General features: G+C 38.1%; 1 protein-coding gene across 1 annotated transcript in view; it reads right to left on the reverse strand.

The window, feature by feature from the left end:
• Positions 1-17,207, reverse strand: part of SEMA5A (semaphorin 5A) — a 254,009-nt gene that overhangs the window by 158,622 nt on the left and 78,180 nt on the right. The window contains exons 4-5 of the mRNA XM_009638754.1: positions 7,214-7,276; positions 804-902 (exon numbers count right to left, since the gene is read on the reverse strand). Of these exons, the coding sequence (XP_009637049.1) occupies positions 804-902; positions 7,214-7,276 (162 nt within the window). The remainder of the gene's footprint in view (positions 1-803; positions 903-7,213; positions 7,277-17,207) is intronic.

Genomic DNA, 17,207 nt, shown 5'->3' on the forward strand with positions numbered 1-17,207 from the left:
TGGGGTGTTCTATGAAAAAATCTCACATGAAAAATGAGATAAAAAAGAGGAGCTTTCCAGCTCAGCAGAACTATCTCTCTGATTTAGTAGCCCTAGTACTTTTAGCCATCAACCACAGCATGATGTTAATATGTTATTTGAAAATAAAGTTACAATAGGTTTAAATATAATAAATGCGCCAAGGATTTTTTTGGCGATACAGCTATTCTTTGCATTTAAACGCCTCTCCCCTCCTGAAATAAATAGCCAGCTTAGTGCAAACAGTGCCATTTTTGTTTTTATTATGACTATTATTGATCCTTAATAGGCTCTCTTTCTTTGATACACATAAATTACAACTTTTTTCTTTCTCCCAGAAACAGAACGACAGATTTTCTCAACCAAGATTTCTCATTCTTACCAGTCAGAAATCACTAATACAGGTACTTTCATCTTCTCCAGAACTACACATACACAGCATGCAGCTACCCAACTACACTTTATAACTAAACCAGTTGGTGCCAACCAAACCTGACACGAGTGGCAGAAGTCTTAGAAATACATAGAGTTCATGAAAATTGGCATCTGGGAGGAACTGAGCTGCTTGTAGCTGTGCTCTCTCCCACAGCTGAGGCAAAGACTTCAAAAAGAGATCATCAGTTAACTCTCCTCTTCGGCCTGCCACTAGCCAAATCAGCCTTTTACACATCAGCTCACCCATCAATACGCAAATAGCCTGCACTCAGCCACAGCATGCTCTGCCTTCCATTCTGCTGGCTCAGAACAGGGACTCGAACTTGCAGGATGAAACATTTAACTCATACCGTCCGATTGGTGCAGATCGGAGTGAACGCGTTGGTTCCACAGGTAAAGAGATGGTTGCCTCCTACGAGAAGCACCCGAATGTAGTTCTGGCATTCCTCCTGCCATGCAGAAAAGAAAGACTATATTCAGTGATACTTCAAAGGATAGGGGAGACTAATTACGAATTGCTTTCCATGGTTATGTGTCCACACATAAAAATTTAGGGGAACAAGGCTTTAGCATACCTGATGTGTTAGCAATCATGATATACAACATATGCATCCATCAATCTTTGTGAGAATTTCTTAACAGGATAACAATAAACATCTTCAGAACTGAAGATTTCTTCTAAGTGTGTATTTCAAAGGTTTAGCTAAACTCTGAAGTGATAGATGGTGACTTAAATAATACACTCAAGAGATCAGATGCTGTTTTTGAAGACCAGTCAGGCCAAGGGAGGAAGTTGGGAGGAAAACAGGAAAAAGAACAGGTTGTCAGTAACACGAGTGTGTTGAAACTGGTACGAATAAAATTTTTGAGATGTTCAGACAAAGATTTGTCATTACTAGTTTCATAATTGCACAATATTATTTATTAGAAGCATCTATGTTTCTGTTAATTTGAACTTTCCCAAGAGATTTCATTACCTCAGTACATAGATGCTCAGCCCTGAGGAATAATTTTACATATTTTTTTACCCTGTTAGGATGTGTGAAGCTTTATGATGTTCATTTCTCTCATTTCAGAAGCTAGAAACCAACAGCATTTTATATTGTTTATTCAGGCAGAAAGCCTTTTTCTGTAATACTAAAAATCTCCCAGCACTGTATGTAGGAAAGATTCAAATACTCCTGCAAAAATCTATGTCCCTATCTAATAAAATGAACAAAATCAACAGCATGCATGGAGAAAATAAAGTTTTCTGGAATCTTCCATTTGAATGCTGTCTAGCACTCATTCACAAGATAGTCTCATGGAAAGCATTAAAAAAAACCAAAAACAAAACTTGTGAAAATACGGCTATGCAATTCTAAGGGATATTAGGTGGAATCATGTAAGTAAATCCATGTAATAGTAATGGTGCAGAAGTCCCATTATCTGGTCTGCAGTTATATTAAATGTATTGCTTGTTTATCTTAGAAACAGACTCTCATCCTGGAAGACAAGAAATATAATCCTGAATAAATTGAACAGGCACAAAATAGACTGCAAAGTAAGATGGGCAACATACTTTAAAGATCTCTGAAAAAGCTCTCAGAATTTATTCTCTCTACCTTTCTTCATACAAAATGAAGTTAAAGGAACCCCACAACCCTCCCCACCCCATAAAATCTCAGAAAAAAAACACCACTTTAAAAAAACACCTTCCAAAACTACATTTGCATTAGTCTCTCATGAAAATGTAGCTTTTAAATGCTTCTCTCTGAGCGTTTAAAGGTAAGTGTCAAACATCTTAGAATTACGATTTAATTCCTATTGAGTAAAAATACAATGCCTTTGTCTTGAACTTACCAAAAATGTCATTTTAATATTCTTTCAACCAAACAGAAGCTAATATGCAACCATATAACAATGTTGGGCAGTGCAACATTGTCTTTTAAAAAGTAATTATTTCACTTCTGGGCCATTTCCCCATTGCAGGTTGTTTTAACTACACCAAGGGGAAAAAAAAAAAAAGGTAGCAATTCCTCTCTTTTCTTTGTGGGAATGGTGTTCAGGGCAGTTCACAGAATATAACACAGTAATTTATTCTTCAGGCTGCTTCTATCCTGCCCTTCGCAGCAAGCCATGGAATGTAAGTGTAGGAAAAATAAGTGGGTACTGACATTACAACCCATCCAACCTCTCCTCTTCATATTCTAGAACTCCCTGAAATAGTGCCATTGCCAAATTATTTGCATGCTGATCACCCACTCTTTCTGTTCAAAAATAATGTTAATTTTTAAACTCTGACATTCCTGGGATACATAAGATTCTTCTCTTTAATGTTGCCAAGTCCTGAGCCAACTTCACAACAATCCATGCTGCAACAGGGCAAATAAGATATCTTATATCAAATTTTTGTTGGGTATAGTTTGACAAAATCGAAACCAAAGGAACAGCTTTTACAATTGGCTATTTTCTTCATACAATGAATGCACAATAGTACAAAATTAATTAAAAAAAAAAAATCAGTCACGAATACAACAATCACCACCCAAAAACATATTGAAAAAGGACTCTGTTATTTAGTCATTTCTATTGTTCAGAGTCACTTTTCTAGCTCTGGAGTCAAGCTCAGCTGGTTCAATTTTTAGATGTGTGAAAAAGAGATGTGTGTTGCAGAAGTGGCATTGGTGAATGCAAAGGGACTTCAAAATCAAAGGGTTTTTTAGTTTGGAGGGTGGTGGTAGGTTTGGTGGCCACCTTTTATGTACTCTTATTCTCCATGTCATCTTGACCTCTATGCCATATACTTTCCTATTCTATAAAAATACCTCTGAAAGAATTTCATTTTGCCAGTATTTTCTACTTTTATGTCAGCATACCTGAAACAAAAGACAACTATTAGAAACAATTCACCAGCCAACCAGGTTAGTTGCTACTTGTTTAAGTCCAACTTGACAGTTCAAGGACAATTTGGCTCTATATGTTTATCCATCTGCAGCAATGTTTCTTGTATAGTCTAACATTTTAAACATACCTGTGTTTATTTTTTTAACACTTTTATTGAAAGCTCAGATGCTAACACACAAAGCCATCAGAATCTAAATAACCAAGGGATAAAAGACTTTACTTCAATTACACATTTTTTTTTAATCTCTCTTTGGTTTATTATATTTTTACTGTGTGTATTTATATTTTTTCCTTTATAACAGTCCCTACCACAAGTACCAGTCTGAATGGCCAAATCTATTCTCTTAGCCATGTGTGGTGTTTTACATGTGTGGTGTTTTAGACTTCTAAATGCTAACGCATGCCAGCCACAAGGACATCATTTTGTCTGGCTCGCTCCTGGAGCCACTAGTTATTTTAAGCAACAGCTTAAATTGGTGGATAAATGTCTGAAGTATCAGTAACAAACATCAGCATTCAAAAGTCAAGTGTGCATTACACTGTCAAATGTGACAGATGTCCCTATATATTTTCCCCTTCAGCTCTTTTCCCTTGTTGGCTCCTAAAGCATAAAACTCAGAACAACTGCTGCGAACAGCTAGAGGCAAAAATTTCATGCAGCTTCTTTCCCAAGAACAAAAAAGATAAAAAAAAAAAAAAAAAAAAAAAGATAAAAAAAAAAAGAGTTGTGTTTAACTGACCATTATCTCAGAACTACTAGACTTGCTTCAGGGTTCAAAGCTAGCTTCTGGTTTCAGGGCACTCCATCAGCAAACTGACTTTTAGTTTTGCTGCCTGAAGTTATTGCCTCCATGCTACTCTGTGGGCAGCAGAGCTTCAAGAGAAACCAGGATTTGAATGAATAACTTGCCCACAGCCATCCTTGTAATCCTCATCTCTCCTTCACCACAGTCTGGCCTGGCCTTTTGTCTCAAATTTTTCCTGTCCCTTCCCTACAGTCATACATGTCTGCCCTGAAATCTGAAGTCATCCTGAGAAATGTTATAGAAATGCAACCCACAGCGACTCCAGTTTGGGCTGGATCTATTTATATAACAAGAAGCAAGCAAGCAGCCTTTCTCATAACAGTAACTGGAACTGTGTCTCCCGGGGGATTTCCTCTGAAGAGGGACAATTCCCTGTAGCACTGGAGTGAATTTCTCCTGGTCTGATAATTCCCAGTTTTTCCAAGGGAAGGCTTTTGTGGTTTGATTAGGAAGAGGAGCATGCGACGGATCATGTGCTTTCTTCATCTGCATGCGTAAGTCCTCCTTATACAGAGAGTATAGTGATCTCGGTTTAGTCTTAGACATAAGGCAATAAAAGACAAACATCATTAGGCTATCCTTTCTCTGGCCTTAAATTCATCCTTTGATTTTAACTTCAGACACAGCAGTGAAAAAAAAGTTCAAAAAAGACAGTTATTGTTCCAGCTGGGGTAGGTCGTCTCAGTCAGTATCTCTGCATTCTCCAGCAACTCCTACATTAAGCTTTCAGGATACAACGTCTGCACACCAAAAAAAAAAAAAAAAAAAAAAAAAAAAGAGCCCTATGGTAACAATAAGAAAATAACTATTTCCTCCCAGAATTACCTTTGAATGTAATGAAGCATAAGGACTGTACTTCTCTTCTAGATTATGAATGAGGAACAAGGCTATGGATACAAATTAAACACTAAATCTTTATCCAACTAATAACAATACTAAGAAACAATCTCAGAGGTTGTTATCAGAATAGCATATATATTATTTTACAGTGACAGCATAAATTCCAATCACCAGCTTCTTTAAAAGGGTGTGATGAGCATGAATGAAAATCTGCACATATGTACTACACTAAGGTACATTCTTAAATGCATTTCACCAGTGTTGAGTATTTCTGCTAGCAGAATTATTTAACAGCAATGTATACTTCTGCATTGTTGGACTGAATGTGGATTTTACACCACAAACTGTATTGTAAACGTAATATTCAAAAGTACACTACTACAGTCTCAAATTTACCAATACTTCCATCCATCATGTCAGATCACAGTCACTGCACTGTGACTTTCAGACAAGCTGCATGCTATTCTCACAGTTTAAACTTGGAAAATCACTGTAAAAGAGGCATAAACTTTTAGTTACACATTGCATTTCTACCACGGTAGTTTCTACTGTATATGCACCTTGATCAATGCCACCTGTCATATTCTATTGTCACTTGAACACGCTCTCTTACTTCAGAGTATTATCATCTGAAACTAAGGATGAAGGCTTGAGGGATATATTACATGAAGAAGCATAAATCTTCTAGGGAAAAATTACAACTTACAAAATGAAACTTTTGCTTAAAGTATGAGGTCCCAGAAGTTCTTTCTTTTCTCTCTACAAACTGACAAGTCAGACTGTAGATCAGAACGCTTGCTAGAAGCTATTTCTGCCATTAAAGCCCTCACCCGTAACTTGAGTCACCACAGTTTGCCTACTCAAGTTAGAAATCTTGAAGTAAAATCTAACCCATTTCTTTTCTCTAGCTATTAATACCTTCTATATACCTAGCAAATCCTGCACCTTAATAGCTAGTGACCAGTAACTCTTAAATACCTGTTTCCCACACTGGGATAGAAAGAAAGGGAAAGGAGAAGGACAAAAAAGGTAATGCTATTCTTAATGCCTTTTCCCAGTACTGTAAACTCATTTCTACAGTGAAAGATGTTCCTCCATAAAGACACTCATCTTCCATGCAGGAAGCTTTACACTGCATATTCACTACTTTTTTTTTTTTTTTTTTTACATAATTCTGTCTTTTTCTCTCCTCACAGTATAACATGGCCCTGCTTCTGAAGTGAGGCCATTCTTGCTCTTTAGTCTCAAACAGAAATGGCTAGGCCAAGGGTACACACGGCAACATTTATTTTCCATGCTTAGTAAAAAGCTGGAAAGGAACTGTTAAATGGGAGAAGTTAAAAAGCCAGTGATTAGATGACTATGCAGAAGAGACTCCTCCTCTAAAAGATGGTAGAAGCATTTGGAATAAGTTTTTGAAGCTTGGCCTTTTTTGAGTTTTGCACATAGTAACATAAGTTGTCATGTTCTACCAAACATAGGTCCTGAAAGCAAGCGTGCTCTTCTGTAGTTATCACTCCTGATGTGTTTTCCCTTTATGTTTTAATTCAATTAACTTTAATCATTAAACAGTATAATTACAGACGTATATTACATGCATTTCTAACTCCTTTTATAATTAAATTGATAACTAGCTTCAGCTTAAGACAGCTACTAAAGAACACACCATCTATACAGGTTCCATCTTAGTATTGCACTTACCTGTGCTGAATAAAAGAAATTGTAGTTGGCCAGATAAGGAATTGGTACTGAACACTAAAAGTATATCAAGTCCCATGTCTAAAAAGTGAGTGAATTTCATATTATTTTCTTCATAGCACCACTAGACATGAAATATAAGTGTTCCTAAACTTGCATCTAATACACAGGGAAATAAATTGAGGATTTTACAAAGTAATTACACAGTTATTTGGGATTTACAGCACTGAAAACGAAGTGAGAATACAGCCCATTACATATGACATGTTGTAGAGCCAAAGCAGTAAATTGTTGGAAACTAAAGTTCTTGATCATTTCAGGAAAGTATCACGTGACTGTACCTCTCACCCCACACTCCCTATATTGTTTTTTTTATCCCTTTGCTTATACATCAGTGTCAGACTCCTTTCCTACAACTCTCTTCAGAAAGGGAGACAGTAAAAATGCATAAAGTAGAGATTTATACACTGAATTACACCTGCTGTTAACATATAAATTTTATTAAAGCAGAACAGCTGTCTCATGCTTACCTTTGATTTGCCTTTACTGTAACAGGCTCTTTTAGTAGCTTCATCACATTGCCATTCCACTGCCTGCAATGAACAGGAATTAGTTAGAAATGCAGGGAACACAGAAATACAAACCTCAGAGCTATCTAAGCCCATGCTTGAGACGTGCTTCGGGCATACTGATGATTAGCTGTGGGTGATCCTATTCATAATCGCCTTACAAGCTTTTTCTCCTTAGAAATGTAGTTTTGCTGCTGATGTTCTTTCAGTGTCTTAATCCCAAGTGCAGCTGGTCATCCCCATGATTCACTGTACCTACCACTACAGGAGAAATAACCACAATCGCGTCTGATGCTATTTAGCTATTTTTGTATGTCTTATTAAGGTAAGCAGTTAGGAACACAGAGAAAGGCTGACCCTCTCTCCCCAGCAGAGTTGGGCTGCATCAACACAGCGTCTGAGGCCAGCTCTGTGGAGAGACCCTGTGCTGGTAGGAAAACGTGCCCTGTTGCTGGTTTTCCAGTATTTATCTCAAGCATCAAATGGAAATTTTAGCTTCTCAAGGTATGACTGCAGCACTAACCGGAAGGACTAAAACATCCATCCAGGGAAAGGAGCAATGGGCAGACCCACACAAGACAGCAGTGAAATGGAACATTGCAAAGAAGCAGCAACTTATCCTCATTTTTGAGCTGTCTCTCTGCTTCAAGAGATTTATGCCAGGACTGTAATGTCTAGTCTGCATTACTACAGTTTCACTGCATGAGTTAACTCCAATTATTTCCATATTTAACATTCAACAGCTATGACTTACGGACTCTATTGTTCAGTGGAGCAGGTCGTACGCTTGGTGTTTATGACCCAATACATGTACATATTTGAATGCCTGTATATGCTGTGTAGTCAGAGAGCATTTTAAATCACGCAGCATTTTTTCACCTCGACAGCGCACATTCATGTGTTCTTTAGATAAAAATGTCACAAAGCACTGTATGTTTTATCAGGAAGAATTGAGATTTCTAAACTAACCACTGCTGCTTAGTTATTGAAACAGCAGCTTTTTCATTTTTATTTATGAGGAAATAACGCAAGACCATTCATTCAAATTTAATATAGGTAATTTTTTGTACCTGTCTTTTAATTGAGACTATATTAATAGCAAGTAGACTCTATAATTAATAAAAATAATAGGGTGAAAGCCTATTTAAACTAAAGGGGAAAATGCTTTCAGAGTATATGATGCAGTACTCTGATTTGTGTTTCAACAAGCCCAAGAATGAGCTTTTTCATTTCAGGGGGAAAAAAAAGACAGACTTATAAAACTAATGCCACTACTTCTATTTCTCCACCCCAAACCTTCTCATTTACAGTGATTGCTTTTGCAGATGAACAACTACAGCATATTGGGAAATATACTGAAAACTTCTGGAAGAATCCACTTGTGAATGACCTTAGCGTTTATAACAAGCTGTATCTAGCAGCATGAAAGAAATCTCATACTGAGTTAGATAAAAAAGCAGCAATAACTTAACTCTTTTGACTCTGTAATGCAAAAAGAGGTTTATGTCCATAACAGAAATCACGGTACAAAAGCCTGCTCTTGGATGACCAACGTTAAATTCCTAATCGATCCATTAAGTCACGCTGAAACTATATGTTACGTGGCACTAAGTACAACTATTTGATACTGAATATGTTATCTTTAAACAACACAAAAAATTCAAATTCCTGGAGAAACGCAAGAGTTACCAGTAGGAGGTCAACATAGCAAGATTTAGCAGAAATCGTGTGCTTAAAAGGAAGGTTTGAAGCAAAATTCTTGCCAAAACCAAACTGAGAAGAATATGCCCAGCAAGAACAGCAAGAAGTAAGAAGACACAAAGATTGGATTAAAGATAAAATGTTTATCAATAAATCAATTTTCAGTGGCAATATACCCAGCTTTCAATGGGCTCCAAGTCCATGGTAAAAGAGTGGAAGGAGAACTGCAAAATGCGAAGTGCAAAAATTACACCATGTCACAAATCAAGCAAATTAGGTACATTTCTCAGGCACTGAAAGTCTTGGAAAAGAAAATCAACAGACTTTGGAGATGGGAAATTCAGAAGCCAAAAGTGACAATTCTTCAAGCTTTCCACAAAATCTGAGAAAAGCATAGAATGTACCTCTACGTGCAGGTCCTGGGTTGAAGAATAGGGGAGCTCCAAGAGCATAGTAATGCAAGTAAAATTTAGGAAAAGGCAGGCAGAAGCTTTATTAACTCTGATCATAGTGAGAGAACATTGGGGCAGCACCTCCCCCTCTGCTCCCCTGTTCTCTGCCAACTGATCACAGAGACCCAGCCTATAAAATGTTTCAGAAAAAAAAAAAAAAAAAAGGAGAGAGGGGAAGAAAAACAATAATTTCAATGTTAGCAAAACCTAGTACCCATCTGTGGAAGGGATGGCCTTCTTGAGGAGCTTGCTAATTGCCACACTTCTAAGAAGGGATCAAACAGTAAATAAAGTGACGATACAGAAAAAGGGCTCTTGCTGGAGCCAGTGCTACCTTAGCTCAGAAGTGATGAGTTGGAAACAATCACAGACTGTTAGCTTTTAGTCAAATGTTCTTCTAGTTAGGATAAACAGCTAGACCCTTCAGATCTTAAATATTAATGATTTTACCACCCCATCGCAAAACCACTAATACCATTATTAGCATAACCAAAAATAAACTTTCTTCTCTTTCTTTGACATCCACAAAATGCATAGATTTAAATAAATATATTAACTATTTAAACATCATGTAATATTTCTGGATACCATAGTTAACAGCACATACAAGAACTCAAATAGAATAAACTACTATAATCATATCTAAATACATAGGCTTGCAAGCTAAATAAATGGAAAACTCTCTGGGAAAACCCTGTTCATGACAACATATGCCAAAGGAGTGATATTGTCTGGACAAGAAATAAGTGCAGATACAGTGGTGACAAAGCTAAGTGCCATCTTTGAAATGAAATGTACTTATAGTCCTATAGACCTGGGTTCCACTGCTGGATGAGACAATAACAGAGCAGGCTGCAAACGAAGAATATTAAAAAGGTATCTGAAGAGAGCTGAATAGTTCAAACTGTTGTACTGTGGTCCCTAAGGCTCACGCATAGTTCAGTAATGCATATGTATGTCCTGTTGCTGATTAAATGAAAAAAGCAGGTATAGACAAACATTCCGATATATATAACTATTTTTTTTATCTGCTAACCTGCGCCAGGGCAGGTTTAGGCTAGACATTAGGAAAAACTTCTTCACCGAAAGGGTTGTCAGGCTCTGGAATGGGCTGCCCAGGGAGGTGGTCGAGTCCCCATCCCTGGAGGTATTTAAAAGAAGGATAGATGAGGTGCTTAGGGGCATGGTTTAGTGGTGGGATGGGAGGGTTAGGTTCAAGGTTGGACCCGATGATCTTAAAGGTCTTTTCCAACCAAAAGTGATTCTATGATTCTATGAAATTTGGGGGAGTTTCCCACAGAATGGAAATTCAGATATTCAACACAGCCTACTGGTAATGTACAGGGGGAAGACAGGTGGAAAACTCCTCAAGTTAAATGTCATTTCAATGTGGAAAAACAAGGAGAAAAACGTGTCCTGAACCTTCAACCCATAAAGAAAAAATAAAAAATAATAACAATGTGGTTTTTGTCGGCAGAAGATAAAGACTTTAAAGTTTTAATTCTGAAAGACCAGACAGACACATACGGATTGTGTAATTTTAGAAAGCAAGTGCAAAAAAACAGGTTTAATTAAAATGTTACTGTTATCCACTGCTCACATTAAATTGACATATTCTCCTGCTTGATACCATTTGCTAATATTTCCATGAAGTTCAGATGAATAGTGCAAAAATTATATGCGTACCATGTTGGATATTTAATTCACTAGGAAGGCCTACACAGCTAAAGTTTATCCTGTTAGGATCTTTTCTTTCCTACATTCCTTAATAAGAAGCTCCAATTTTCACATGGCAAAATACAACCTTCAGCATTCTGTGTACTGTTTATAATTAATATTATAATTCTCCTTAAGCTGGCAACAAAATTCATTAACCAAATTATAGACGCTCAACTTGCTTCACTTCAGGAAACAAGGATTTGAACGTTAGTGCTAGATAAAATCAGGATGGGTAGCACATCAGCTACTGCTGTGCACCTCCACAAAGAACGCAGACACATAGGCTAAGGAGTAGGGTTTAAGGTGGCACATCAGTCTGTTTCTGATAGCAAGCTGACGCTATTTACAGCAGCATGGCTTTTACAAGTCCTGCTATCAATATGGTCTTTCAAGCACCTCTATAAATTTATTGCCTTGGCTTAGTTTGTTTCTAATTTACCAATCTTCAGCATAACTACATTCTAGTGGATATAAATAAACCTTAATTACGTAACTGTCACCAGTAGAGCAGTGCAAAATGTCTGCAGTGAGATTTTTAGCCCCGTGAAAGTCAGTGTGGCCAACTCTAAAGACTGATCTTGACAGGTACAACTTGAACTTGACCCAGCGTAGTCCAATGAGGAAGTCACAGTTCACTTTTGAGCACACACCGTTTTCTTCAATTAAAAGAAATACATGAACCACAAAGCTCCATAAAGATTTGACATAAAATCAGACTGAACAGAAACATGTCTTATGTGTACACTTAACTCCAAGTTTGAACTCGAGTTTGAAACTGATGGCAGGCATCATTTTGTAAAAGCTCAATTGTAAATAACCATATCAGTGTTTAAAACATTACATCACTGGTGTTTGTAAAGTGCTTCAGATTAAATCCCTCCTGGCATTTTCAAGGGATAGTGGGAGGAGAGACAGTCCAGCCAGAGAAGAAACAAATTCCAACTCAAGCTATATAATGAAACTATTATCTTGCAAATTAAGAAAAACATACATCCGGTACCCATCTATTTCTGGTGGGTTGACCTTGGCTGGATGCCAGATGCCCATCAAAGCTGCTCTATTACTCCCCTCCTCAGCTGGACAGGGGAGAGAAAAATATAACAAAAAGCTCATGCACTGAGATAAGGACAGGGAGAGATCACTAAACCATTACTGTCATGAGCAAAAACCCCTCAACTTGGGGAAATCAGCTTACTTTATTACCAGTCAAATCAGAGTAGGTTAATGAGAAATAAAAAACAAATCTTAAAACACCTTCCCCCACCCCTCCCTTCTTCCCAGGCTCAGCTCTACTCCCAATTTTCTCTACCTCCTCCCCCCAGGCAGAGCAGGGGGACTGGGAATGGGGGCTGGAGTCAGTTTATCACACACTGTCTCTGCCGCTCCTTCCTCCTCAGGGGGAGAACTCCTCAAACTCTTAGAATCATAGAATCATTTAGGTTGGAAAAGGCCTTTAAGATCATCAAGTCCAACCGTTGACTTAACCCTGCCATTCCACTTTTCTTCCCCTGCTCCAGCGTGGGGTACCTCCTATGGCAGACAGTCCTCCACGAACTTTTTCAACGTGAGTCCTTCTGATGGGCTACAGTTCTTCATGAATTGCTCCAGCGTGGGTACACCGTTTCCATGGGGTGCAGTCCTTCAGGAACAGACGGCTCCAGCGTGGGTCCCCCACAGGGTCATAAGCCCAGCCAGCAAACCTATTGCAGTGTGGGCTTCCCACAGGGTCACAGCCTCCTTCGGGCACCCCCCTGCTCCGGCGTGGGGTCCTCCCCAGGCTGCAGGTGGGGATCTGCTCCCCCGTGGGCCTCCCTGGGCTGCAGGGGCACAGCCAGCCTCACCTTGGGCTGTACCCGGGGCTGTGGGGGAATCTTTGCTCCGGCGCCTGGAGACCCTCCTGCCCCTCCTGCTGCCCTGGCCTGGGGGGCTGCAGGGCTGTTCCTCTCACAGATTCCCTCTCCTCTCTCCAGCTGCTGTTGTGCAGGTTTATTTTTCCCCTCTTCTTAACTACGTTATCCCAGAGGTGCTACCACCATTGCTGATGGGCTCAGGTTTGGCCAGTGGTGGATCCGTCTTGGAGCTGACTGGTATTGGCTCTATCGGACGTAGGGGAAGCTGCTGTAGACTCCTGCTACAAAAACTTAGCCACGCAAACCCAATACACTATGTTAAGTTGCCGTATTAAAATTAATCATATTCTTTGGAACAACAAATACATTTCTCAGTAACTTCTCTGTTTTGATGAATGGTAAGAGTCTTGCTTAAAAGTTAAACGATTGTATCTGCAGCAGGCAAACTAAATAAATGCAAAGAAATTGGCTTCAATGGAAACAAAATCTCCAATCTAAACTGATTTATCCAAATACCCTAGAAAAACACTAGAGGAGAATCATGGGAAGTGGAGAAGCAGTGAACAATGTTCATGTGTCCCTTCCATTTAAGAAAAAACTGTCAAGGGATTCTTTTCATGTCCAACTTGCAGCAACAAACTAAGTCCCTGGCAAGACATCTGGAGGTCCCTTCCAACCTAAATTATTCTATGATTTTCCAGAAAAATTACAAAATAAAAAAGAGGGAAATAATCAACCCCCTAAGAAATTAACTTTAATATAGCCCCTTTCCACAACTATAATTTTAATCAGTAAATGCAGACAGGAAATTTTGAATTTGAACACAATCAAGAAAGGACTAGTCAGCTAGAATGGGTTAAGTGAGATAGGTATTAGTTGTACTTACAGGTCAAGAAGAAACACATGGCTTTCACCTACACTGGAAGCTGCACAAATAACCAAGTATAACCAGATCTCCTGGAAGAACTGTGCTCCTCTAGCTCTACAGACACTCATAATGTATACATGGAGACAGGTACACATTGACATGTATTTTTATATATGAACTTCTTTGAAGTGTAGACACAGAACGTACTATTACATTTCATATAGAAAGAAGTTAATTAGTCAAGAACCAGAAAATGAACAGAACAGTATCCCAGCCAGATGGTCCAGCACTTCTTAGGCAGATGGCTCTGCTAATTAGATACTGGCAAAAATAACATTAAAGAAGATGGTTTAATTACACGATGCAAGAAAATAACAACTACATGATATTTCCTTTTTTCCTTTTCATTATCTGCTTGCTTTCATCTCTTATATCATGTATTTAAACAACACTCTGGAGAGTTGGGGTATAATGGCAATAACCATAATAATATATGTCAACAAACATGAGTAATATTGCCTTATTGTTCACATCAGTCCAGCAACAGAATGGCTTCAAAAAGTTGTGATTTGTTTGGTGAGGGTGTCTTGCAGCCTGCCTAATTAGTTCTCGGTGAACATGTATGCTGGAGTCCAAATGCTGAGTTTAAAGAGGCCATAAAGAAAGTGTCAGGATGGTAAATGCAAAGAAAGAACGTAGCCACAGAGAAGTACACCAGCAAGACATTAGCAGCAAATTAGCAGCCACAGAGTTAGTGGTGGTTTTGATGGTTACCAGAAACTTTAAGGCTTGCTTTTGTATAATGACATCCTTGCTTCCAGCAAATATGTAAAGCCACTTAAGAAAGATTTATACCTCTCTCTACTTAAGAGGAACCATTTTCCTTGCTTTCCACAGAGTCATGACCCCTCATCCTTGCAGCCATTATTGCTGGAGCTGTCTATCTTGCCAATAGGCAACTTCGGAGAGTGATCATCCTCTGTGGAAAAACTAGAGTAAAATATTAAAAAGGTACTTCCCTTTAACACAGCTTTCCTTTTTGGGTCACCAAAAAGAAGCTGGTTTCTCAGGACTAAAGGCATGCTGGTTAGGCTTTCATATGAAGTGATAGGCCAGAAGCTCATAGAAGAAAACCAACACCGTATGGACAACTTTACTAATTGGGTACAGTCACTGCAGTATCTTGCCATCAGTTACCGCATGTAACAGCCAGTTCTCCTGGGAATAACATTATGTGTGTTTTCATTTGTTCAGAACCAGCCTTCACTGTTTGTCCACAGTTAGAAAATTAGTTTCTTATAAAGTTGGTGTGAAATATATGAAAATAAACGTCAAATCATGCTTGAACTTTCCAGGGTTTGGAATTCAATAAGAACTGAGATCCCCTGGTAGATATTTAATTACATACTTAAACCAAGTAATATATGAAGCTTTACATGGCTTCAAGGAGCTGATGTCGATTTTATTTCAAATATACTGGCCTGAAGTATATAAAAAAAGTGAGAAGTACATAGTCTGCCAATTCATGAAGTAGCCAATATTTTAATTAGCTTATTTTATTGACTACACAAATAAACAGTTGTTGAAAATTGTCAGAATTAATATGATAAAACTGAAAGAAAAAGTTAAGCATATTAGAGAATTTAGAGTTACTAAGTCCTTCACAAACCCTCAGTAATGGGCTGACTTTAATGACGCAAGACTCTGTGCAGGACTGAACTTGCACAAATGCCAGCTACCCATCCACCTGTGCATTCCCCTCTTTGTCTTCTGCAAAGATTTCTAAATGTCACAAAACATCCACTTGGTTTATATTTAACAGAGACAGGTTTATAGAGGAAAATGCAGTTCCAAGCCTGGAAGTTAGCAGAGTATGTTCGGAGCTAAGGTTTTTAGTCCTGCTCCCAGAGAGTTATTCAAAAAACTAAAACTGTTGCACTGTGAGTTTCAAAGTTTTGAATGTTCCAATCTGGCATTTTGAGGCTTTTACAATTTTTATGAACATTTAAAAATTGAATGCAGGATTGTGCTGAAGGGGTAAAACAACAAAATGTTCTGGCATTACCAAACTTGGCAGCCATTCAGCAGGTAAGAACGAGATTTCATAACATATTTTTAATGCACATTCTGAAATTATACTACATACACTAAATTTAATGTATTGAACAAATTACATGTGAATCCTTTAAGATTTAACATCTGTGTTAGCACACAGAGTTTTAAAACATTCCTCCTTTTTGGCAAATAAGATTGATTTTAGTAGGCTCCAAGACCTCCTGAAAGCAATGTATTTTATTTTTTTACAAATAGTGTTGTAAACTTCTAGGTGCTGATGAGAACTGTCAGGATTCTCTTTATGCAAAGAAAGGAAAGGTACTTCCATGTAATTCCATACTCCTCAACCCCTTAGGTTAAATAACAAAGCAGAAAAAAAAGACTCCCCTGGCACCAAGTGCCATAAAAAGTTGGTTTGGACCTTGAGCATAGGCAGGCAGAAGTTTATTTTCCTGTAAACCTGCTTATTGCTGCTATGAAACATGGCAATGGGAAAGGAGGTGACGGGACCGCTGTCTTGCCCCGTGCTAACTTGCTGTTCAAGACAGCCGTGCTGGTGTGGATGCAGGATTAAAGAAGTAGCCCAGCAATCAGCACGTCTTACCTTTCAGCCACAGACAGTCAAGGAAGGCATGACACTTCAGAAGACTGTGCAAATCAAAAACCTTCCTGAAGTAATTTCCGAGAGGCACAGTCAACATACTGTATCTTGCCCCTGAGATGTTAAAGACAGCTGTATTATAGCTTCCAGATATGAGCTCAGAAAAACAGATGAGCCCAAAAGATATGGTGGAGGATGAAATTTATAACATCTTCTAAGTCATAGTGAATAACTGAGACTACAAAAAATGGAATCTTTGTATTTTTATATGTACGTATATAATTTTGTACATAATGTCTCATTAAGAACAGAGTAACAATTTTATCATAATTTCCATTTGTATTTTTTACTTATTCAAATAGTTTTGCTGTTGGGCTTTAGTGTGGCAGGCTTGATTCTGTTCATAGTAATACACATATATAGTTCTAGAGAAAATATTACAGTATACTTTACAATAACTGTTATTTACAACAATAAAAATATTTTGAAAAGTTAGCCTAAAAATGGCATCTTACAAGACAGTAAAGAGACAAAAATTGTTGAAGGAACTTTAACATATATATGCCCATTAAATATGCAATCAAATCAAGGTAAGATTTTAGATGAAAGCAGAGAGAAAACAGAATGCTAACAACAGAAGAAATTTAAGAACCACCAACTTGTACAGCTTGTTCAGTGAAAAGCCAGTGAAGAAATAAATGGTTCAGCA

This window comes from Egretta garzetta, unplaced genomic scaffold, assembly GCF_000687185.1.
Source record: "Egretta garzetta isolate BGI_Z169 unplaced genomic scaffold, ASM68718v1 scaffold264, whole genome shotgun sequence".
NCBI lineage: Eukaryota > Metazoa > Chordata > Aves > Pelecaniformes > Ardeidae > Egretta > Egretta garzetta.